Here is a 25,993-nt window from a genome sequence, read left to right on the forward strand (position 1 = left end):
CCCTCTCAAAAATAATTAGTTAGGACAAATGGAAAACTTACCAGGTTCTTGAAGTTTAAGAGCCTGTAGATCAAGACTTTCATTTTCCTTGAAGAATATCTGGAACTTTTCAAATGTAGCTGCATATAATTGGGCAGATTCAAATGCTGCCCGTATGGTTTCCTAAATGTTATAAATAAATAGACAAGTAAAATTATATTTTTTTCTGAGCAGAATCCAATTCAATCTAATTAAAGAAACAAACACAAATGCCTTCTCTGAGTCTAACACTATGCTTTGACCAAGGGATATATAAGTGAGGGAAGATACCATCTTTGGTCAATCCAGTTAATGGATTCTCTTATGAAATTAAAATATACACACAACACACAACACACACACACACACAAAACCACATCTTCAAATGTGACTTTTGAAGAACTGTTCCTTATGATTAAAAGGAAGCATACTTGTAATTTTAAAAATCTTAAACAATTCCTCAATCCCTGTCTTTCATGACCTTTAGATTTATGAAGAGTATCTTATTTGTGTATATGTGTACATACATTTTATACCTTCCAATGCTTAGATTCAGTTATATGTGTTTGATAGTAATACTGCAGAAATCATATATGTTCTCAGTGCACCATGACGGAGGGCACATAATGTCAATTTGTCCCATTACCTGTGATGTTAACTTGTTAGTTTAATCTGGTGTCTGTCAGCCTTCATCACTGCAAACTTACTACTTTCCCCCTGAAATCAATAAATATCTTATGTAGAAATGCTTTGAGACAAAAATCCTGTTTCTCATTACACTTTTCCACTCTCACTTTAGTATGCTTCGGAGATTCTTGGCTGTTTCTATGATAGATATTGTGGCAATTTTTCTTTATATTATCCTGCTACATTTATTAGTTGACATTCTGCTGTAAGGAAAAGCTTTCCCTTCTCATTCAATTCATTGCTTCATTCACAGTATGGACTAATATGCTTTCATTTTATTCAAGAGTTTATGATACTTTTATAATCAGTATTTATTTTAATGGTCAGTTTGTCCCAGGGAGACCCTTCTATGGTCTTTATACTTGAAAGCCTGTCTTGAATAGATAAAAATTCTTGATTCATACTTTCTTCCCTTGAGTTTCATTAAGAAATGTCATTTCATCATTATCCTGCTTTGCACATTATTTTTGAGAAGTCTGATACTGGTCTAATTCTCTTACTTTGTAAGTTATTTTATCCTTGTGCTTAGAGACCTGGAGGAATTTTTCTTTAGTTTTAAAAGCTAATAGTTTTAAGGGGAGGTAGGTCAATTTTCCAAGGTATTCTGTAGGCCCTTTCAATATATAGATTTAGGTTTTCTTTTCTTGGACTACAGTTATAAATGTTTGTTCTACCCTATGTCTTGTTTTACTCCTTCAGAGATGCCAATTAAATGTGCATTATTTCTTGAACCATCTTCTAGTCCAACATTTTCTCTCTGTCCCTTATACTTATCCATCTCTAGCTTATTTTCATTGTCTTGGTTGTTTTTCTTTTTCTTTTTCTTTTTTTTTTTTTAAGATTTTATTTATTTATTTAACAGAGAGAGATCACAAGTAGGCAGAGCAGCAGGCAGAGAGAGAGAGGGGTAAGCAGGCTCCCTGCTGAGCAGAGAGCCTGATGTGGGGCTCGATCCCAGGACCCTGAGATCATGACCTGAGCCAAAGGCAGAGGCAACCCACTGAGCCACCCAGGCACCCTTTCTGTCTTTTTTAATTCTCATTTTTCATATCATTCTCCTATAGTAATTATTAAATTTTCATTTGAGTTTATTCTCCTTTGGTCACCATGTAATTTCATTTTCATTTCTGAGATTAATTTATTTCCCATTTCTATTTTTAATTTTGATTCAATGTGATTTTACACATATTCAAATGCTTGTTTGAGGATATTTACCCTAGTTGGTATAGTAGCTTTTGTTTCAAGTTTTTCTGGGAGGGAAATGAAGGAGTATTCATGAGGTCTTTTAATCTTCCTTGTTTTCTCTTTATCATAGTTTTGCATGAATTTAATATATCTTCATTTCCTCAGCTTATGGACTTGAAGTGATTTGTGAGATTTATAATTCAAGGGTATTCTGTTCTGTAAGTGTAGCAATGTGCAGATTATTTAATTTTTTGGCAGCAGGGAAAAAGTTGGGTGTACTTTGACTTTTTGGTTCTCTTTAGGCTTGTAGGACCTTGAGTTTTCACCAGTTGCTTCATTTCCCCTCCATAGGCCCAAGTTTAATATAATGCCTCTTCTTTCTACTTATCTTCTTCCTGGGAGTGAGGGAGTGCTGCTGTCTCCAATAACTTGCTCTTCTAAATCCTATCCTGTAGTTAGTGCTCTGACTTACTAGGACTTTAAAAAAGAAATCACTTTGTCATTTAGAAAGTAAGTAGCAATCATGTAGTTTAAAGATAAGAAAGGAAGAAACTTTATTACTCAATTGAGAATATTAAAGATTGAGAATATTATAAAATAGCTTTAGTAAAAGTAAATGTACCTTTATTTGAAAGATAATCATATGAAAATTCTTATCATCATCAAATACTGCTGATAGGCTTGGCCCAGATCCACAAGTTTTTTCTTCAAGTTTGTTGTTAATGTAAGGTCTGGTAAAAGCATCAAAATATGTATCAGGTACAAGGTTAGGAACTGACAGCACAGTGTTTTGGAAATGATTAATTGCACCCGAAATACCGTCCTGTTAGACAGAAAAAAAATAAACATAAATATAAACATATATGATTGTATTTATGAATAATTTTGAATTTTTTGAAATGCTAAAATAAATAACTCATTCAACCACAACAAATACTGTGTTGATTCTGAGTTCATACAAATCATGTGAAGGACATGAGTTTTCTGGTTAAGAAGGGACATTCAAGAGCCCACTGCCTCAGTATGGGAGCTTCTAAGATAAGGCCCCAACCAGAGGGAACTCAGTAGTCCACTTGTCCTTATAAATATCCTAAAATAAGCTATCTGATAAATTACAGAATCATAGACTACTGAATTGGAAGCAACCTTAAAACTCATCTGCCTTCTCATCTTACAGATGCATGAATTAAACCCTAGAGCAGTAAGTGGTTTCCAGTGGTAAATAACCCATTAATTGTAAAGCCAAGAAGAAAATCTAGAAATTCTGATTTTTTGTGCTATAGTATACCAGGAAATATAGACTCTGATTGGTTTACTAATCTACACATGTATACAAATCAAGAGGGCAGAATTCTAAGATGGCCCCCAAGGTACCCTCCCTCTGGTGTACATGCCCTGTATAATCCCTTTCTCTTGAGTATGGAGGGACGGAAGTCCTGTGAATATGATGGGATGCCACTCCCACGATTAGCTTACATTATATAGAAAGTTAAAGAAACTTTGCAGATATAATTAAGGTCCCAAATCAGTTGACTTTGAGTTAATCAAAAACGTATACCCTCAGTACACCTGAATGAATCAAGTGAAAACCCTTAAAAGAGAGATTTGGCCCTTCCCAAAGGAGATTTTCTAACTTGTCTTGAAGAAGCAAATATCCATGTTGTAAACTGCTTATAGAGTTGGCCACATGGCAAGGAACTACAGGGGGTTTCTAGCATTTAAGGGTGGTCCCCTGCTGTCATCCCTCAAGGAAACAGGACCTTCAATCCTATACTTACACCTATACAACAACTTGAGGGAACTTAGAAGTAGATCTTTTTCTAGTCAAGCCTTTAAGGAGACCTCATCACACCCAATACCCAAATGACAGCCTGGAGAAGCTTTGAAGCAGAAGTTGAGCTAAGCAGTGCCCAGACTTCTGACCCACAGAAACTGTGAGATAGCACACGGTTGTTGTTTTAAGCTGCCACATTTGTGGTTATTTGTTACACAGCAATAGATAATTTAAAAATTTTCACAGATACAGCTAAATCTACATTTTGAAATCTAAAAAGATTTTAAAAATTGTACTTATTAGAGTCAGTTCGAAATTTTGTATAGCATTTGTTCTCTTGATGGTATACCTGACCAAACTCCCAGTCTGTCTCAAGTTCAAAGAAAATGTGCTAAAATTTTAGGTGGTTTTTATGTAGATGCAATGCTGTGCACAGAACAGTATTTTCTTTTCCTTCTGATCATTTCAGAGGAGGGACAGCAGCAAACCTGCCCATTACTTGAGAGTAAAACAGTGCTTCATTTCCCAAAAATGTAGTTATAGAAGGATGGATGCTCTACGAAGGAATACACACCAGGAAGTCTTCCAAAGAAGGTTCAAATAGTAATGACTGGACTGTCAAAATCAGTTCTGTGAGAAACATGGGGATGAGAGACTCGTCTTCTTCCTGCTTTTCTGCTGCAGAGGCCCCCTGAAATGAGCCCATTTGCAGTGTTATAAAGATGTAAGAACCAAGGTGTAAGGTAAAATATGTCTGTATTACAAGAAGCATGTAAACTGAAGCATTTACAATTAGTTGATTTCATAAGGTTGGCTTGTCTTTCAACAAATGTTACCATAGAAATTAAAAAATAAAGGCAAACATTGAAAGACTACACAATAGTATAAAACTTCCCTCCTTATGAAAACACTATCAACAAAATGGAAAGGCAAACAACAAGCTGGAAAAATATATCACTACTGTATATAGAATATAGGAGATTGATAATATTTATATAGAAATGTATTTGATACAGAAATTTATACTAATAATATAACAATTGATACATAAATAGAAATATACTAAAATAGAAATGTACTTAAATAGAAAAATGAGCAAAGGGCATAATCTGACATTTCCTAAAAGGAATATACAAGGATCAATCAATCTCTTCCTTGATCTCATACTCAGGATAGTTTACTCAGTAACAACATTTATTGAGTATTTACTATGTGCCAAGCAGTGCAAGGACTCATGTTCCCACAGCAACCATATGAAGGTATCATTATTACCCCCATGAGAAAAATAGGATCTGGAGAAGGAAAAACATTTCATTCAGGACCCACTGGTTATTAAATTCCAGGCCAGCACTCAAACCCCAGTTTTTCTGACCACCTGACCTATGCTTTTATCCCTGCACTGAAGTGAATTAAAGGAATATAACAATAAAAAGCAGTGATATACTACTTTACAACCATCAGATGGACTGCAATGACAATGAATGATAATATCTATGTGTGGTTCATGCTCAAACATTGCTAGGAAGGTTGTAACTTGACACAAAACTTTTTGGAAAATTAATGCGTCAGTACCAAAAGCATATTTCTGACCCAAGAATTCCATATCTAGGAATTTCCTCTAAGGGGAAAAAATCAGAGATGTGTGAAAAATGTATAGAAAAGGATGTTCTTTGCTTATTTGGAATAATAAGAAACAAAGATGTCTTTGCTTACTTGGAATATGAGAAATTGATCAATGATAAAAATTATTTAGCAGGTGCACAACTGTTATATTTCTATGTGAGAATATTATATGGAAAAATACATATTGCCTTTGGAGATTTTTCACAATACATTGCTAAGTGAAAAAAGCATGTGTTAAAGCAGTAAATGTGGTATCTTTTTTCACCTGGAAATAGTTATCTTTGGATAGCATATATACAAATATAATTTGTATATTCCAATTTTCTTCACTTAGCATATATTACTTCTATAATTAGAAAAATAAATGTTACTTTCAAATTGTAATAGTACTTAGAAGAAGGACGAATTGAGACTAGAGAAAGAGAGAAAGTCATCAAAAGGAACATGCAACTAAAATGCAACTTTTGGAGAAAAGGGAAACTATGGCAAAGTGCATGCAGCCTTAAAACTTCACAGGTGGGTTTCCTGGGGAGGCAGTTGACAGGTGCAGGTAGGAATCTTGATGAAACCAGATACACAGGTTTTGCTATGTTTTTAGATATCTGGCATGAAGTTATCACCTGGAATGGAGCTAAGGGAAGCTTATTGAGAAATGTGGATATGAGATGACATGATTTCTCTCTTAGCTATACTAGAATGCAAAGATCTGTAATACTTCCTCTCAAATGTCTCAAATTACTGTGTCTCTTAAGTTCAACATTTTCAACATCCTCCCAAGAGGTTATTCACCCAAAGCACAAAGGTTTGCTTCCCCAGTTTGCTTTTTCTCACCTCTAAACCTTTGCTTATCTTTCATTTATACCACCTTCCCTGCTTCTCTTGGCCAGTTCATGCACATGATGACCCCCAAACCATAAGCTTTCTGGGGCAAGAATCCTGTCTATGCTTTTCATCATTATATACTCAACATCCAGCATAGGGATTGGTACATTGTAGGAACTTAAGAAATATTTGTCCAGTGTACACATGAATAGCCTTTAACAAATTCCTATGAGAAAAAAAGCAACATCTAGCACAGTGGATGCCTTCCTTTATTATCAGATACTTGATGATATGCTGATTTTAATTCTGCCATTTCGAGTACACATGGTAAGCTCTGATTGTCCTGTGAAATCTTCTAAGCATTTCTGGTACTTTTCAAGTACACAGAAAGTAGAATAATTTATAGTACATAGTCAGCACTCCTCAATAAATGCTGACCTATGAATTTTCTTAATTTTGTCTGAATATACCTTTTTCTCAGAGACTTCAGGCTTCTCTTCAGTAATCCATTTCTGAATGACATCTGCTGAAGGTGTTCGTTTTAGCTTGTCAGTGAGATAATTCAAAAGAGAGTTAGCAGAATTTACTGTTAGGACGTGCATTGTGTTCTCAATTAGATAGTCATTGAGACGGATAAAGCTTGAAAAGAAAAAAATAATACAACTTCAGTTTTCTATATTCACTACCATGAAGTGACACTAAACAAAATATTTTTGAAAGTGACACTAAACCAAATATTCAAAATTTAAAATCTAATTTCTCTTTGAATTGCCATTTATGTAATAATAGCAGAGACTTACTGTCCAAAAGAGTTATTCTTGGACATTCATTTTAAAACACAAATATATTCAAATATATAGCATCAATTTAGTTCAGTGTTCTAAGTATCCAAAAGGATATTTAGTGAGCAATATAGCTGGTATGGAAAACACATCCAGCTCATCTAGCCAAAAGGGCCATAAGATTTTTTAAAGATGCTTTAAAGAAATCAGAAAATATACAACATCTATAACTCACATTCTAATGGTAAAGGTGTGAAATCTTTGCTACTGAATAAACATTGTTTAATAGCAACTGCTAACCCAGAGATGCAGATTTTATGTTTCCTTAAATTGGACATTTAGAATAAATTTTTATATTCTACTCAACTGAAGGCCAAGGGGCCTCTGTGACCTGTACTCTGATGGTGGCCTCAGGGATTGCTCCATTGACCTCTGTTGTGACACAGCCATTATTATCATGTTATTTCATATGTAAACCAGTGCTCAGTTAAGATTTATTAACTATACAGCCATCAAAGTTGGACTAAGTTAGTGGGCACTGAGTAACAGTGACAGTATTCTATAGTGCCACACAAAACTTTTCAGATAATATTTGGTGTTTTTGTTTCCAAGTTATTTGTAATGATGAGCCTTTAGAATGGTGTGAAATCCAAACTCTGGAACAATGTCAAGATCCAGCTGAGGCTCTGGAGGGAAAACTTCCACCCTGGTCTCCCAGGTGCAAAATTCGCCTTAGGGAGAGGGTGGGATTTTGTGTGGCAATGCAGTGACCTGTGGTTCTTTAGTGACCAAACCAATGTAGTGGGTCCTCCAGGTGCACTGGAGGAGGCCACAACTCTCCATGGATCTGACTTCTCGAAGCCTGCACCACGCTCCAAACTGAGCTTCAGAGACCAAAGAGGAGCACTTGGCCTTGGGCACGACTTCCACTTTCCACCAGCCTAACTCCCAGGGGCTGCTCTGCTGGGTGGCAGTTGGATGGGTGAGCTTCTGGGCCTGCATTCAGGTTACCAGAGCCCCCAAATCTCTCATCACTATTTGTGAATCCTTTGATGAAGGCTTTAATTTTTAATGAAATTTGAGAAGGGTGGATGCTCTAATTTTTCTTGAGAAGGAGAATAATCATTTACCACGTTAGCCTCAGGCAGTGATGTCTTTTGCTGGCCTGCTCTGTGTATGTCATTTTGTCAGAGTCCGCGTAAGCAGGCAACTCAATGAGACCTCTACTGTCTTGCACTTTACAATAATCTAAGAACAACAGAAGATACAACGTCAAGAATTCTTGGGTAAAAATTTCATTTCTTTCACTATGGATTAAAAGATAAGTAAAATTCTTTTTATGGCTGAACAATATTCCATTGTCTATACCTATACCACATCTTCTTCATTCGTTTATCTATTGATGGACAATTGGGCTGCTGCCATAATTTGGCTATTGTAAATAATGCTGCAATAAACATAGGGGTGACTCTATCCCTTTGAATTAGTGTTTTCACATTCTTTGGGTAAATACCCGGTAGTGCAATTACTGGATCTTAGGATATTTCTATTTTTATTTTTTTTTAAAGATTTTTTATTTATTGATTTGACAGAGAGAGATCACAAGTAGACAGAGAGGCAGGCAGAGAGAGAGAGAGAGAGAGAGAGAAGCAGGCTCCCTGCTGAGCAGAGAGCCCGATGCGGGACTCGATCCCAGGACCCTGAGATCATGACCTGAGCCGAAGGCAGCGGCTTAACCCACTGAGCCACCCAGGCGCCCTATTTTTAATTTTTTGAGGAACCCCCAGACTGTTTGCCACAGTGTCTGCCCCAGTTTGCATTCCCACCAACAGTGTCCGAGGGATCCTTTTTCTCCACATCCTCGCCTACACTTCTTGTTTCTTGTGTTTTTTAACTATTCTGACAGGTATGAGGTGATAATCTCATAATGGTTTTGATTTGCATTTCCCTGATGATGCTTAGCGAAATAAATCAGGAAAGGACAAATATGATTTCACTCATATGTGGAATTTAAGATACAAAACAAATGAACAAAGGGGAAAAAAGACCAAAAAACATTCTTAACTATAGAGAACAAACAGATGGTTATGTGGAGAAATGAGTGGATGAATGGGGAAAATATGTGAAGGGGATTAAAAGTACACTTATCACAATGAGCACTGAATAATGCATAGAATTATTGAATCACTACATTGTATGTCTTTAAACTAATATAACACTGTATGTTAACCACATGGCATTAAAATGGGAAAAAAGATAAATTAAAAAACAAATGTTTAGTTAATGAGATATTTCAAACTCTAGAAAACAGCTCAGTTCTCCAAAAGAATTACACATCAAAGGATTTCAACTCAACAAAGGACTGCAGACAGTTCATTAACATTCCCCTTACTCAGATTTGATCTGTATACCATTGCTACCTCTTTCCCAGGAACACCTCCACGCTCCTTTTCCCCCTGAATTTTAGTTATTCTTTTACGGTTCATGTCACCTGGGGCCAACTTGAGATGCACCCAGTTGCTTAATTTTAACAAATCTATTGTCTGTATTGGTAGGTTGGACATAGCTTTAAACAAGAGGCCCTGATTCCTCTATAAAATGCTTATGAAATGAAGGTTCTGTAACCAGTTTAAAATATTATATATAAGAATTGGGAATGCAAGGAAAATTCCGCATTCACCGTGTTTTCCCCTTCTACAATATATACTGAATTTGTAATGTATCAAGTAGACATTTGGAAGAACTAAAAAAGATAGGATCAATATTTAAACTTAAGAAAAGTAGAAAAAGGTAATTTTTCAGAAAGCCATGACTTCTGATCTATCAAAGTGGTTTCCCCTTCATACCATCAACGGGTTTATGCAGACAGTCATCAGGAATAAATCCCGCAGCATGAAGAGCATTTTGACAAGCCTTCCTGACCACATTTTTTGCCTCATTTCGAAATTCTTCTAGGTGCTCTATCACCTAGACATTGATGAATATGTATAATTAGTAATAGCAAAGCAGCAACAATAGGAAAAAATCTTGAAGCTATAGACAAAATTCCTTACCTCTTCTAACCGTATGATTTGTGCAACTTTAAATTCTTGCAAGGTGTAGGTATGACATTTTTCAATATGACAAAGTCCCATAAAACTTAAATGATAGCATAATTCATTTATCTTAAGAAGAGCTGGTCGCAAATACTGCATGAAAATAAAAATTTGTCATTGTTTAGTTTAAAAAAGCCCTGTCTTTTGAAAGAATAAAAATACTTGGAAAGCAAGAATGGTTATTAAGGAAAATAAATAGCTCTATGTGTTATCTGTAACTACAACTCCAAAGTACATACATTAAACAGGAACCCTTCTGAAATTTTTCTAAATGCATTCTTTGTTTTTTTCTTTAATTTAAATTCAAGTAGCCAACAAATAGTATATCATTGGTTTCAGATGTAGAGTTCAATAATTCCTCAGTTGTATACAAAACCCAGGGCTCATCACATCATATGCCCTTTATAATGCAGTTACCCCAACCCCTCTTTCCTCCTTAGTTCATTTCCTATAGTTAAGAGTCTCCCATGGTTTGTCTCCCTCTCTGATTATGTCTTAATTTTCCCTTCCTTCCCCTATGATCCTCTGTGCTATTTCTTACAATCCACATGTGAGTGAACCATATAATTGTCTTTCTCTAATCAGTAAGTATTCATCCTTTCTGATGGCTGAGTAATATTCCATTGTATATGTATGTATACATATATGCATATACACACTTACATATATGTATGTATACATACACATATATACACATATATATACTTAAACACACATCTTCTTTATCCATAAAAGCATTCTTTGAATTATCAGATTTAATTTGTTTGAATTCTTACTTCTCCTTTTGAACATGTGTCTTTTAGCTATGAAATTGAGAGCAAGTAAAGGAGGGCTGAGGAATCTCTTAAATTTCACTATGTTTGATGAATGGCTACTATAAGATTCATTGTGTTATCTTAAGGACTTTACAAAGTCCAGTCATCCTGGTAATGGAGGGGCCCATCTACTGACCTAAGAGGCTATGACATAGGACAAAGACCACTTTGAATTTAAAATTTTTTAAAGTTAAATTTTTTAACTTTAAATTTTCAGGAGTGACAAGTTGCTGAAAAAGAAAATTCAGCCACCATTAAGAATTTATAGGGCACCTGAGTGGTTTAGTAGGTCAAGCACCCAGCTCTTGATTTCCACTCAGGTCATAATCTCTGGGTCCTGGGACTGGGCTCTGAGTAAGGCTCCACACTCACTGGGGTGTCTGCTTGAAATTTTCCCCTTCTGCCCCTCCCCCCACACACCCTCTTTCTCTCTCTCAAATAAATAAATAAATCTTAAAATTTAAAAAAATATATCTATTTATCTGTATGCTAGAATAATGAGTGGAAGTATTTGTAAAATTATGTTTACATAATGTTATCTTAATCTTTCTCTATGCTACCATGATGGGTCAGAGTTCTAGGTTGTTGGCTTCTAAGACACATTTTTTTTTCTAAAGTCTTTTTTATTTTTTATTTGACAGAGAGAAACACAGTGAGAGAGGGACACACACAGGGGGAGTGGGAGAGGGAGAAGCAGACCTCCTGCTGAGCAGGGAGCCGGATGTGGGGCTTGATCCCAGGACCCTGGGATCATGATCTGAGCCAAAGGCAAATGCTTAATGACTGAGCCACCCAGGTGCCCCAAAAGACACATGTTCTAACAATGTTCCCTGATCATTCACCCTCACTTGTAATCTAATCAAATGAGTAGCAGTCACATTGACAAAGTTAACTATTTTTATGTGATTCTGATTTATATGTCATATATACCACGTTATTAGACTCTTTTTTATGTCTTTCCCAAACAGAACAAATAACAGTTACTCAGACCAACACGAAACAGTGCTTTATTTATTCGAAGTGCAAATAAAAGGAAGTTATAATTAGTAGGTCCTACATGAAGAGTTTCATGAAAAAACATCTAGGAGGTCAGATAGCCCCTTAAGGTTTAGTTCATAGAAGAATTTGCATGATAAAAAAGAAGCAAAAGTTTAGGGACTAAGTCTAAGAACTGAAAAAAGATACTACATAAATTAACATGAGTATAGGAGTAGGGAGGAGAATGCAATCAAAACTGGACAGGGAAGGCAAGGAAGTCCAGGGTACTCTGGAGAAAGTCCTTGAACCAAAATAAAAGTTCTATTCAGTACAGGGACAAAGTGCAAGGATCCAGGTGGAGAGCAAAATTGATACTGATGGTCTGTCAAAATGTGAGAGGAGTTTGACAATGGAAATTTTCTGGAAGAAAAAATATGTAATCTAAGAAATTACTTTGGTTCCACTTAAATATCATCTGGCTGTCTGCATCCAGGACAGTTGTGAGAGCAACTGTGAATACAAGAGAGACTGTGGGTGTTTTGTTCCCCCCACCCCACCCCCATTGTTGTTTCTATCAGTAAATTTCAGATAGAATCTCAGGCTCATTCTCAGGCTCCTAAATCAACAGTACCTGTCGCAGGTAATAAGGATTGCACATTATGTTAAGTTGTTAGCAAGAGTGTAAGAAGAAGAACTTGTCACTTTGATGGTAGGTTTCAGAATGTAGACTGAGAAGTTATCATTTTTGTCTGTCCTGGACAGACCTACAGACCTACCTCCAATTCTTTTTGGGGATAGAATCCCTCTTTCTTTTGGGAAACACGTTACCATGTGACTTTGTTTTCCTTTCCCCTCAGAGGAATGAGGAATAGGCACAAACCCAGGCCTGACTTATCAGTATGCCTGGCTGTGCCCGGATTAGTTCAGGATTGAACATGTGACCAAGCTGAGCCAATCACGTTCTCTCCAGCGCTCCAGCAAGAGGTACTCTTAAAGAGCCAGCTATGTCTAGAGCGGCAGATGGTGCTCACATAAGAGCCCAAGTGAGAAAGAAACAGAGAAATACAGAACTGAAAGATGAAGAGGAAGAGGAAAAAATAAAGATGAAAAGATATTATTTGAACTTCTGAATTCAACCAAGCATAAAGGGATGCTCACTCCTTGAACTTCCTCATTATATGAGCTTTTGTTTGTTGTTGTTGCTGCTGAAGCTCACTGAAATGGAGTTTCTGCCAGTTGCACTGAAATGAGTGTTAATATTTTCAGAGGTAGAAAATCATTATTAATCTGGGGGTTGGTTACTGGGTCAGAAAGCCCACAGGGAAAGTTAGAAACTAGAACCTTTGGAAGATAAGTCTAGAAGAGCTGTGTTTATGTAAAAATCTAAGAAAAATCAGCGCCACGCAGAGGCACGGTGTCTTTGGTTGGAATGCTGGAATCCTTTGGATTTACTAATCTTGCCTTTACCACACCACCACAACTTTTATTTGCCCTAACCCTGGTCAACAGAACGTTTGGGTGATCTGAGCAATTTGACTCTCAAGAGAGCCCGCTGGAACTATATAGACCACGGCCCAGCCAGAGGATCTGGGCTCAAGTTCTCATATACGTTTCTGACCTAGAATAGAAAAGGCTACAGTAAAAAGTACATCCTTTCATAAACAGAGGAACAGTTATATAGATCTATGAAATTAAGAGTGGTCTGTTTGCAAAGCAATGGCTGACTAAAAATTTAAAAATGAAAAGATTTTAATTACAAAGTAGCATTCAAATTAAAATAAGTGAATGACAGTGTTTTAGAATGTGAAGACTAAAAAAAAAAAAAAAATTGCCTGAAAGTATCACATGCACCAAAATTACACATTATTAGAAACCAGCAGGTTAAAACCATGTGCAACAGTAAATAATATTGAAACATTAATATTAAACACACACTTAAGTCTAAAGAAAAGTGAAACTTGGAAATGTAAGAGACTAGAAGACACGTGAATTCTATAAAACACTGAAGGAAAATTAATACCGAATCTTCATAAACTCTTTCAAAAAACAGAAGGAATATTTTCCAACTTATTCTATAAAACCAGACAAACATGTCACAAGAAAAAATAACTACAAAAAAAAAGAAAAGAAAAAATAACTACAGACCAGTCTTCTCTATGAATATTCATGCAAATATCATCAACATAATACTAGGAAACCAAATCAAACAATAAAGGGATTATGTACCATGACCAGATATGATTTATCCAAGGGACACAAAGTTGGTTTAATATCCAAAGATTAATTATTATAACAAATCATATTATTATAATAAAGGGCAAAAACTGCATGATAATCTCAATAGAGGCAGGAAGAGCATTTGACAGAATCATCATGGCTTCATGATAGAAACATTCAACAAATGAGGAATAGAAAGAAACTCCCTTATAGCATCATGCTTAACAGTGAAAGACTGAAGGCTTTCCTTCTAAGAGTAGGAATAAGACAAGGATTTCTGCTTTTGCCACTTCTATTCAGAGGGTTTTAGCCAGGGAACGTGGGCAAAAAAATTAAAGTCATCCAGATTGGAAAGGAGTTGTAAAATGATATCTATTTGCAGATGACTTATTCTTGTTCATAGAGTATCCAAGGAATACACACACACACACACACACACACACACACACACCCCTCATACTAACAGAATCAGTAATAAATTCTGCAAGGTTTCAGAAAACAGGCTCCATATAAAAAAATCAATTGTATTACTATATATAACATGCACATATTTATAAATATACTATTTACATATTCTATATATGTACTATATATTTATGTATATATGAGATGAAAAATCCAAAAAAAAATTAAGAAAACAATTCCACTTATAATAGTAACAAAAACATAAAATATTTAGGGATAAATTTAACAAATGAAGTGTAAAACATACTCTGAAAATTATAAAACATTGTTGAAAGAATTGAAGACCTGAATAAATGGGAAGGCATTTTATGTTCATAGACAAGAAGTTAATATTGTTAAGAAGGCAATACTCTCTAAATCAATCTGTAGATTTAAAGCAATCCTTCTCAAGATCCCAACGTGCTTCTTTGCAGAAATTGACAAGATTATCTTAAAATTCATGTGGAAATTCAAGGAGCCCAGAAGACGTACACTCCCAATTTCAAAACTTAAAATGCAGATCATCAAAATTAAGAACTCTTGTGCTTCAAATGATACCATCAAGAAAGTGAAAAGACAACCCATGAAATGGGATAAAATGTTTGCAAGTCATATAACTGATAAGGGACTTAGATCCAGACTATATAAATAACTCTTACAATTCAACAGTAAAATAAAAATAACCCAATTAAGAAATGGGTAAAGTATCTGAATATACAGTTCTCCAGATAAGATATATAAATGGTCAGTAGGCACATGAAAAGATGTTCACCATCATTAGCCATTAGGGAAAGAGAAGTCAAAGACACAGTGAGATACCACTTCACAAGCAGCAGGATTGACTATAATGAGAAAGATGTAATGGTGAAAACAGAGACAAACCAAAGCCCTCATTTGCTGCTAGTGGGAATTTAAAATTGTGCAGTAGCTTTGAAAAATTGCTTTGCAGGTGCTCAAAAGGTTAAACATCCAGTTACTGGTAACTCAGTAATTGTACTCTTAGGCATATACCTAAGAGAAATGAAAATATACATCCAGACAAAAACTTGTACACAAATGTTCATAGCAGTATTAGCCAAAAAGTGGAAGATATCCAAATATCCATCAATAATAGATGGGTGGATACATAAAATATGTATGTCCCTACAATGGCATGTTATTTGCCATAAAAAAAGTGCTATGCCATAATATAGATGAACATTGAACACATTATCCTAAGTGAAAAAAGCCAGCCACAAAGAACCACATATTGTACTGTTCCATTTATACGAGATGTACAGAATGAGCCAATAAAGACAAAAAGTAGATTAGTGGCTGCCTAGAGCTGGGGAGGGGATTGGGAGGAGTTGGGGAGAAATGTAGAGTGATCACTACTGAATAACGGGCTTTCTTTTTGGAGTGACGGAAATGTTCTAAAATTGCGGTAATGGTTAATCAACTCTATGACTATAATAAAACCACTGAATGGTATACTTTAAATGGGAGAATCATACAATACAATAATTATATTTCAATAAAGTTGTTAAAATGAAACATAGGCACAGATGTCATTAAGTTTTGTTACTAAAAAAAAATCATGAAAAGAAATATTTCAAGGATCCACATTTTTTCCCTTACACCTAGTCTAGGCCAATCGGCCCTCCTAATTAATAGTAAATATAAGAGTAATTGTAAGTGTGTAGGTGATTATAGCATCTAATAGATATTTAAACCAACACAATGGGTCTGTTATTTAGGTCAATCTAAGTTTAAATGGATGAGAAATTTCTAGTCTGTTAGGGCTACATTTAAGAGAAGAAATTATCAAGGTCAAAGCACTGTTGGTATAAATGGTGGACAGAGAGAGGGACAACCTCAGCACCTAAGAGAACAAGCCTTAAGGATCAACAGAGGTAATCTCAGAGACAAATACAAGACAAATACAAAATACTATTTTATATACCTAGTAACAAACTTACAGCATGTATAGTGGCCAAGACATGGTGAAAGATAAAAGGTAGTGAAAGGTAGTAAAATGGATTCAAATGATTGATGGATCCTTAAGGAAATTCGAGGTCTAGAAGTTGAACTTGATACCAAAAAGGACTAGAATATTTTCTACAACCCAGAATCCTTGATGAGATGGATGATTGAGATAGTATCTCTCATACATTTGTTTTGCACTAATATCTACGTTTGTCTTATTCCTTTAATGTTCTTTTATTGTGTGACTGACATCTTGATAATGATCTTTCAGAGTAACATATGAAAGTGGAAGAAATAAGCAGTAAGAAGCAAACTTAAGCCTTCTGATTCCAGAGGGTGGTGACTCAGTGTCATAGAAATAGACAGCTAAGGATCATGACAGTAATGGTGATTCCAGTTCACTCCCAGGGGCCAAGTAGAAAACTTGTAATGCAAGTTGAAAGTCAGTGAGTGGGTAGAGATTTAAAATACAGTCACATACTGTTTAACAGTTCTTTTTCCATGATTACGCCATCCTGCAAGTAAATATTAAAACTGTCCCTTCTGTCTGAGTCCATGGTAGAGGAAAGCATATGATACATTGGGAGGTACTGGCCCGTGAAAACAACGCCCAGATTATTTTGGACCATAGAGTCCAGAGTCACTCAAAAATGAAAGGAGGTAATAAGGGTTGCCAGCCCATTCTTTTCCTAATCAACATCAAAGGGGGCCACAAATCCAAACCACTGGGGCTGTTTCTAACTGAAGGGGACTTGTGCAACTCTCTTATGCTTTGGCATTCTGCAATACTAGTTAAATTGCGAAAACTAGGCTAGACTGCCATGACAAGACAGAATGAAAGACAGAATGACAAGACAGAAAGAAAATTGTGAATTCTCTTAAAAAGATGAAAGGACAGTCTATACCAATACCTGAAATAGATTCACACTTCGTTTTTCCATAATTCTTTTAAAGTATGATTAATAGGGGCACCTGGGTGGCTCAGTTGGTTAAGTGTCTGCCTTCGGCTCAGGTCATGATCCCAGAGTTCTGGGATCAAGCCCCGCGTCAGTCTCCCTGCTCAGCGGGGAGCCTCCTTCTTCCTCTTCCTCTGCCTACTGCTCTATCTGTGCTAGCTCTCTGTCAAATAAATAAAATCTTTTAAAAAAGGTATGATTAATAAATACGTACATTATTAACGATGAACAGATTTTTTTGTAGAGATTTTCGACACCCACTGATTTTCTTGGAACGGACATTCTTCTTCCACACGTTAAAAGCCTTCCATTTCCGGAAAAGTGCAAATATGGGAATCTTAGTGAGTTCTCTGTGATATAGATACTCCTGTTCCCATCGATCAATGTCAATATATTCAATGTCCTCATTATAAATATGCGTTACTGCTTTTTTGCTAATGGTATAGTAGTCATGTTTATTGATGTTCTCATAACTTACAACTCTATGAACAAATAAAAATAGAGACAAGTGAATAAAAGTATTCAATACAAAATTAAGCAATTGCATTACTTTTGTGTTCTAAAGAGATAAAACATTTCTGAAAAAAACAAATATTATTTAAAACTTTTAAAAAATTCAAACAAATTATTTTTAGATTGAATACTAAGGAAAAGAAGGGGGAAGATGCTCTAAAAAAAAATATCTGGACTTATTTTAGACCTTAAAGTTTCATAACTTTGGCAAGATCCTTTACAATCCCCGTTACATAATTTTTACAGAAACAAGTCAATTACAGATTTTTAAAATGTAATAGCCCTATATGAAGGCTATCTGAAAATAAGTTATTATTATTAGCTCTTTAGAAACTATTCAACAATAATGGTATAGGAGTTTTACATTACCCAGTATTGAGAGAACTATGAGAAAGAACAAAGCAAGAAAAGATGAATTAGATAAGATTAGAATCAAGACCCAGATTTAGAAAAAAAGTGCCCAATTTATCACAGAATAATTATGGTCGAGATACTGTTTATTTCAAGATATTCCTCTTTCAACTGTCATTAAGGGCATTCCTCAACCTCCTGCATAACAGAAACAGATCAAATAAGGAAGAAAAGCAAGAGAAATAAAGACAGGAGTAAAGACAGGAGAAGGAAATGAAGTAATAAGAATAGAAAGGGCTGATTCTCTAAAATTTCTTAAAATAAGGATTGCCTACAGGCACAAAGTTTTTTTTTGTAATTTTAGCTGTAACATTAAAATACTGGGTGCAACTTAAATATTAGTAATACAAATGTGAAACATATTGTTATACAGTAAGTTACCAAAATATATTTTTAAATTTAGGAAAATAAAATTCATAAAGATTCTCTGATACTTTAGAATACTAAGTTAATAGACTGCAAAACAAAACCCTGAATTGTTTTTATGTTAAAACTGTGCAAAAATTATATGCACTGGGGCGCCTGGGTGACTCAGCATCTGCCTTCGGCTCAGGTCATGATCCCAGAGTTTTGGTTGGGATGGAGCCCTGCATAGGGCTCCCTGTTCAGCGGGGAGCCTACATATCCCTCTCCCACTCCCCTTACATGTGTTCCCTCTCTCACTGCCTCTCTGTCAAATAAATAAATAAAATCTTTTAAAAAATTATATGTACTAACAAAGATTAGATAGGAACACTCCAGTGAAAATCAACTGTTCCCCTTGTCTATGTTCTCTCCTGATCCTTAGCTCTGCATTTTGAACCTGGAGTTCATGGCCCTTTAGTATAGCCTTTGGGTTACCTGGGAAATCCCTGAAATTGTTGTATGTATACAAATTTATGTACATATGCATGATAACTTTTTCAGAAATTGGGACAAGATTCTCATATATTTTGGGTCTGTCAATCAAAAAATTAAAAACCATTGGAATAAATCACTTTTAGTTTTTAACATCTATTTTTGTTTAATAATACTGAATAAGAAAAAATATTTTTATAATTAGGGCATACAGGACCAGAATGGAAAAAAAGCAAAAACCAAAACCCCAAGCCAAGGCCTATTCATGTGAGCACAGAAGGAGGGCGTGAGGTGTTATTTAAGTGCTGTTATAGAAAAACATCAACTTGCTCAGCTTTTATGAATCTAATTCCACTGACTCTTTGTGTTCTGATTAACATATCACATCAGAACTATCTGGGAAAATGCCAGGTATTACATGTTGTAGGTGAGGTAAGTGAAAATCATTTTTTTCCTTTTTTCTTTGCCTATAGCTAAAGATAGAATTAGGACATTCTTAGGGTGATTCTCTACAAAATGTGAAATTTTAACTTGTCTCTGAAACTATAGTCGACTTCAGATGTTTCATTAATATCAGTTATCAAACCAACCTAAAGACAAATCATGTCTAGAAAATTTGCTTTGCATTGGTCTATCTGCTAATAAAGACCCTTCCAGAAGGTGGCAGGTGTTGTTCATGATGTTGAATTCTAACTTATTGGTGCTCGGTGCCACTTTGAAATATTTTTTATTTACAGTTTACTATCTAAGATCCTTACTCTTGAGCACCTATACCTCTTCCTCTACTACATATTTCTACTCTGCATAGAACAAAAGAACAAACGCTAGTCTTTTTCAAATACTGGATCACCAGCATCAAAATCATCTGGGGTGCTTATTAAGAATCTAGATTTCTGGGTCCAACACAGAATCAGAATCTTTTTAAGTATGAGACTCGAGATTCTAGTTAAACAAGCACCCCGGATGATTCTGATACACAGGAACATTTGTGAACCACCAAACTTTATTTGAAAACAACCAGCAAAAACAAGGTGGTCACAAGGTGAGCTCTCTCTTCACTTGAATTGAGAATTATCACATTTGATGTCCAAAATTAAGAAGACAGAAAACGTGTGTTGGAGAGGATGTGGAGAAAGGGGAACCCTCTTACACTGTTGGTGAGAATACAAGTTGGTGCGGCCACTTTGGAAAACAGTGTGGAGATTCCTTAAGAAATTAAAAATAGAGCTTCCCTATGACCCTGCTATTGCACTACTGGGTGTTTACCCCAAAGATAAAGATGTAGTGAAAAGAAGGGCCATCTGTACCCCAGTGTTCATAGGAGCAATGGCCACAGTAGCCAAACTGTGGAAAGTAACAAGATGCCCTTCAATGGATGAATGGATAAGGAAGATGTGGTCCATATACACTATGGAGTATTACACCTCCATCAGAAAGGATGAATACCCAACTTTTGTAGCAACATGGATGGGACTGGAAGAAATTATGCTGAGTGAAATAAGTCAAGCAGAGAGTCAATTATCATAGGGCTTCGCTTATTTGTGGAGCATAAGAAATAACACGGAGGACATGGGGAGATGGAGGGGAGAAGGGAGATGAGGGAAATTGGAAGGGGAGGTGAACCATGAGAGACTATGGACCCTGAAGAACAACCTGAGGGTTTTGAAGGGGCAGGGGGTGGGAAGTTGGGCCAGCCTGGTGGTGGGTATTGTGGAGGGCATGGATTGCATGGAGCACTGGGTGTGGTGCATAAACAATGAATTCTAGTACACTGAAAAGTAATTAAAAAAATAAAAAATTTAAAAAATTTAAAAAAGAAAATCATCACATTTGTGTGCTCCCATCCCAGCCCCGGAGTATATCTCATGGTTTCCTCCAAAGAGAGAGGTCTCACCCACTTTTTTCTAACCCTCCTGGCTTTTGGCTGCTTTTTCACCTGCATCGAAAAATGTGCAGAACTTCTCTTTAACTTGTAGAAAGCGTCCCTCTATAGAATGCTTTTTCTTGATCCTGCTGCCCATTTAACTTAAAATCATATGTATTCTTTGTCTTAAACTTCCTTTACAATGGTGTGTATTGATGGGCCATATCCCTCCCATCCATTCCTTCCCAAAGTTTCCAGAAACTGATTTTGTTTCTCATAACTCTAATCAAATTCTTCTCTCACAGATGGGCAGGCACTTCCTTCAAGCCCAGTTCTGCTGGCAAGCAGGGTCAAGGAAAGCTTTGCAAAAATTAAGAGGGCCTATGCACAGTTCTCTGTAATCCTCTTCTTAGACTTTCCAGTTTGTTACTGAGGGGGTTACTCTGCAAATACGCTGCTTGGGTCTCTGCTCTTCACCCCACACACTTGGCCTCCGACCACACATCCATTCTGGAAGCTTATCCACTGCACTTCACCTATGCTGACAACTGCCTACTCATCAGCATTGCTTGGCATCCAGGATTCAGCCTTCAACTTCAGCTGCTTCTTGGATAGTTGCTTTGGATTTTTCTTTCATCAAAGCCTTTCTTTCAGGAAATAATACAAAAATTTACTTAAAGATTTAAGAAGAGAACTTCAGGGGCACCTGGGTGGCTCAGTGGCTTAGAGCCTCTACCTTCAGCTCAGGTCATGATCTCAGGGTCCTGGATGGAGCCCTGCATAAGGTTCTCTGCTCAGCAGGGAACCCGCTTCCCTCTCTCACTTTGCCTGCCTCTCTGCCTACTTGTGATCTCTCTCTCTCTCTCTCTCTCAAATCAATAAATATTTTTTAAAAATAAAAATTAAAAAATAAAAAGAGAACTTCATTTGTTCAAGTGCTGTGCTATAGAACTCCTACTTTGCTGATAAACCGATGGCTTTATGATCCAATCAGCTAAGCAGATCCTTAGTTAACGAATCAGGAGGAGATGACTGCCTTGAATAAGACTGTATTTTACTATGTTTTACTAGGAAAAAAAATCTGGGGTGTATTCTTGCTGTTCAGTGTAGAATCAGGTCAACTTATTTTGCTTTAGAACCTATATCTGTCCATCTAAAATGAAACTTGGACTCCAAGGCTTCTATTAACTTCAAAAGCAGCTATGTCTTATTTGAGAGAATCATATGGAATAAGGGAATTACACGATCCTGTGGTAGGTCATAAAATGTCCTTAGTTCTAATTTCAGTTTTAACTCAAACTGTACCTACTAGGGTTCTAAAAAATGTTAATTTCTTCTCCTAGAATTCCTTGATTTTCCAAAACAGTAAGATCTCGATGGAAGTTGTTATTTAAAACAGGAGCTCTATCTGTGACTGAAAATGTTCCGGTTCATCTTTAAACCAGTCTACCAAGACTAATGGTGCAGAAACATGGTTTTTCTCCTGCTCAAGAACTTTAAAGAGCCTCCTTTTATCATCAAATCCAAATTATTCTGCCAGATGTTTTGGCATTCTCCTCATGTTTTATATTAGTTCCTTCTTTGTCTCACAAATTGCCCTTTTCCATCAGGCTAATTCATCATATCCCCCTTAGGCCATGTTTGAATGCATATATATGTCTTTGTTTTCTCTTCCTACTCTTTCAAGTTTCTGATTTCTATAAGCAAAAAAGTAATTACCTGCTTTAAGGTAGTGAGATGTATTGGATAAGTTCATATGGGCCTAAGCAAATCTAAATTCTCTAATTATTTTCATAATTACATAGTTTTAACTGTTATAATTTCAGCATATTTATTGGGTGAAGGTAAGCAAGCAACTTCCTGAAAAGAAATTAGCCAATTTCCTATGTTCTACAACTATAAACCGCAATTTATTTGCTGATGTTCAATATCATGAATCAGTAGGGGTTTAGCTCTAATCTAAACTAGAGAAGAGAAACGGTTTACTTGGCTTCTGATTTGATCAACCAGAAATGATGAATATCTGATAAGGAAATCCTTTTTCCCTAGAAAATTAAACAAAAGCATATCTAAGAAGAAACTTCCAAATTTCTGTAATAAGAGAGTGCTCTAGGGCCAGTGGTTCTCAGTGTGGGGCACCTGGAACAGCAGAATCAGCATCTTGTGGGAATTGCAATTTCCCAGGCTACCTTCCCCACCTACTGAATCAGAAACTCCAGCGGTTTAACACTCTGTTTTAATAAGTCCTGTAGGGCTTGCTTGAGAATCCCAAGTCCATGGTGTGCAATACTGAGTTGAATATTGGAATAATTTGGTGAGTTTTAAAGAAATACTGTTGCTCAAGCTCCACCACAAATCAATTAAATAATGTCCTGGAGCAGGGCCAGGGTGATTCTCATTAGTAACCAAGGCTGAAAACCACTATTCTAGGTTCTTCAAATTTTCGCATGAAATCAAATTATTACCTAAAATTGTCAGAGCTCCAGAATAGTGCCAGGGCATGTATATGTGTGTGTTTGAAAGAAGGGTAAGGAGACAATATGAAGCTGAGCATTTTTGATGAGCCCAAGTGAAAATATGAGGGGCTTTTAATGTTTCCACGTGCTGACTGAAATTTGACTCATCAGATTTATTTATTTATTTATTGGCACAGAGAGAGAGAGAGAGAGCAGGAAGTTGCAGAGGGAGAGGGAGAAGCAGGCTTCCCATTGAGTAGGGAACATGACTCAGGGCTCAATCCCAGGACCCCAGGATCACAACCCAAGCTGAAGGCAGACACCTCACCTACTGAGCCACCCAGGCACCCTGTGACTCATCAAATTTAAATTTCTTCATGGACTAGCCCAAGAAAACTGTTGTTGTGTTAGGCAACCTGGCAAGGTTCCTGATAACGTGGCTTCAAAATGAGCTGTTATTACATAGCACATATATAACTCACAATAAAGTTTTTTGTAATTACGACTTCGCACAGAAACCACAGTGCTGCCATTGGAGAAAGTACCAAGCTGGCATCTGTGTTTTCTGTTCTAGGCTACTAAACAGGTAATCTTCCTGAAAGGACAGGATAGTTTTAGTTTGAAAATTTTAAAGCTTCCTTAAAAAAAATACTTTCAACCTAATAGGCTTAGGAACCATCTGAGAACAAACTTGAGATCACTTAGAAAGTAATATGGCTTGAGCTGAACGCAGCTGATTATATGGTCCTCATATAATTATGTTTCATAGAGTCCTAGTCACTGCATATGTCCCTCAAGAAGTAGTTTGGTGGCTCCACAGGACAGAAATGCATAATTAGCATTATTTAACTCAATCCCAGCACTACTGACATTTTGGGCCAGGTAACTCTGCTATGTGAAGTCGTCCTGTGCACTGTGAGCTGGTTAGCAGCCTCCCTTGCCTCTTCCCACCTGCTACCAGTAGCACCATCGTCTCTAGTTACGACAAACAAAAATTTCTGCAGACATCACCAATGTCTCCTGGGAGTGGGGGGGTGGGCAAAATCTCCAGGTTGAGAACCAGTGATTTAATTTAATTTTTCTTAATTTCATATGATAACAGAATAATTTTTTTAACCATATACCTGTTATTACCACTTATATAGAATGTTCCTGGAAATACACACTGGGAAACACTCTGGTAGAAGAAATATTGTGTCCTCTTTCTTGGCTTTCTATGGACCCTAAAAATGCCTGGGATTTGGGGAGGGCTCTGCCATACATTCTGACGTGTCCTCTAAATTCTAATGGCTTTAAAATCAACATTGCAAAAAGAGGACAGAATCATAGAATTGAAAGGTGGGAGTAGCAGACATTATTTTGAATTTCTATTTACAAATCATAAAACAATATCAAATACTATAATCCTTCATACATTTGTACCTCAATTTCCTTACCTTTCAACAACAGAGAATACCCTTCTAATGAGATTCTTTTGAGGAAGAAATAACACTGATGTACAGAAAGCACAGTACAGCCTAGCATAGCATGTGTGACTCAAATGGCAGGAGCAGTTGTCACTATGAAAATGAGTACATTGGGCATAGTGTGTGAGAGGCTGGGTTCTAAAGTCCAACTACATGGGTTTGAATCCCAGTACCACAATTTAATAGCTGTCTCAACATGGTCAAGTTACTTTAACTCTGCCTCAGTTCCATCATTTGTAAAATGAATACATTAATATTAGCTACCTTTAGAGTTGGCATGAGGATTAAATGAATTAATACATATGAAGAATTGGGAAAGTTTGGGATATGCTAAGAGTTGGTATTTGTAGTATCATGGTACAGTATTCACCCGTCACATTGCAAAAGTCTGGTTACCACTACGGCCTTATAGAAGCACCCACAGTTCCTTATCAGTGTGATCAAGGTTCTATTTCAATTACCAAAATTAAAAATAGCAAAATATGGACATATATAAACAAAATAATAGGAAGATGAGAGGTTCTACAGATATGGAAAAAAAGCCCACATCTACTAGGGAGGAAATTGTCAGACACCAACAGTGGCTCCTTTTTCATGAGCACAAAAAAGAAATACTTAAATATTGCCCCACCAGTGGGTCTTCTTAGCTTCAACTAAATGCTCAGGTTAATAAAATTTCCATGGGCTCTATTTGGCATGGATCTTCTTAGAAAGGCATAGGATAGGAACTACTTCTCACCATCAGGGCAGCATCAGAACTCTCCTTTTCCACAAGGCTACTTGCAGGAATCTAGCAGCCACCCAGGAGCTACCCTCTCCCTAGATGACCACTCAGATGCAAGGACATGAGCTCCACACTGGGTGGGTATGGAAGCCACCCTGGCTGCAAAGCTTCATTACCCACAGGAGCCAGTATCTCTTACAGTAACTCTATAAGCATAGATTTCAGGATTCCTGCAAGAAACATGCCTAGTAAAAGAGTTATTTGAGAGACAGAGAGAGAGAGAGAGCAAACATGGGAGTGGCAGAGGAAGAGAGAATCTCGAGCAGACTCCCACCAAGCACAGAACCAAGTGTGGGACTCA

General features: G+C 36.5%; 1 protein-coding gene across 2 annotated transcripts in view; it reads right to left on the reverse strand.

Annotated features, from left to right (window-relative positions):
• The window catches only part of DNAH6 (dynein axonemal heavy chain 6), a 231,596-nt gene that overhangs the window by 183,563 nt on the left and 22,040 nt on the right, over positions 1-25,993 (reverse strand). For both annotated transcript variants that reach the window (XM_032880677.1, XM_032880676.1), the window contains exons 5-12: positions 17,576-17,843; positions 9,945-10,079; positions 9,738-9,858; positions 8,022-8,139; positions 6,580-6,748; positions 4,239-4,355; positions 2,513-2,713; positions 42-162 (exon numbers count right to left, since the gene is read on the reverse strand). In XM_032880677.1, coding sequence (XP_032736568.1) covers positions 42-162; positions 2,513-2,713; positions 4,239-4,355; positions 6,580-6,748; positions 8,022-8,139; positions 9,738-9,858; positions 9,945-10,079; positions 17,576-17,843 — 1,250 coding nt within the window. The remainder of the gene's footprint in view (positions 1-41; positions 163-2,512; positions 2,714-4,238; positions 4,356-6,579; positions 6,749-8,021; positions 8,140-9,737; positions 9,859-9,944; positions 10,080-17,575; positions 17,844-25,993) is intronic.

Source organism: Lontra canadensis, unplaced genomic scaffold, assembly GCF_010015895.1.
Source record: "Lontra canadensis isolate GAN:19392208 unplaced genomic scaffold, GSC_riverotter_1.0 scaffold71, whole genome shotgun sequence".
NCBI classification, from domain to species: domain Eukaryota; kingdom Metazoa; phylum Chordata; class Mammalia; order Carnivora; family Mustelidae; genus Lontra; species Lontra canadensis.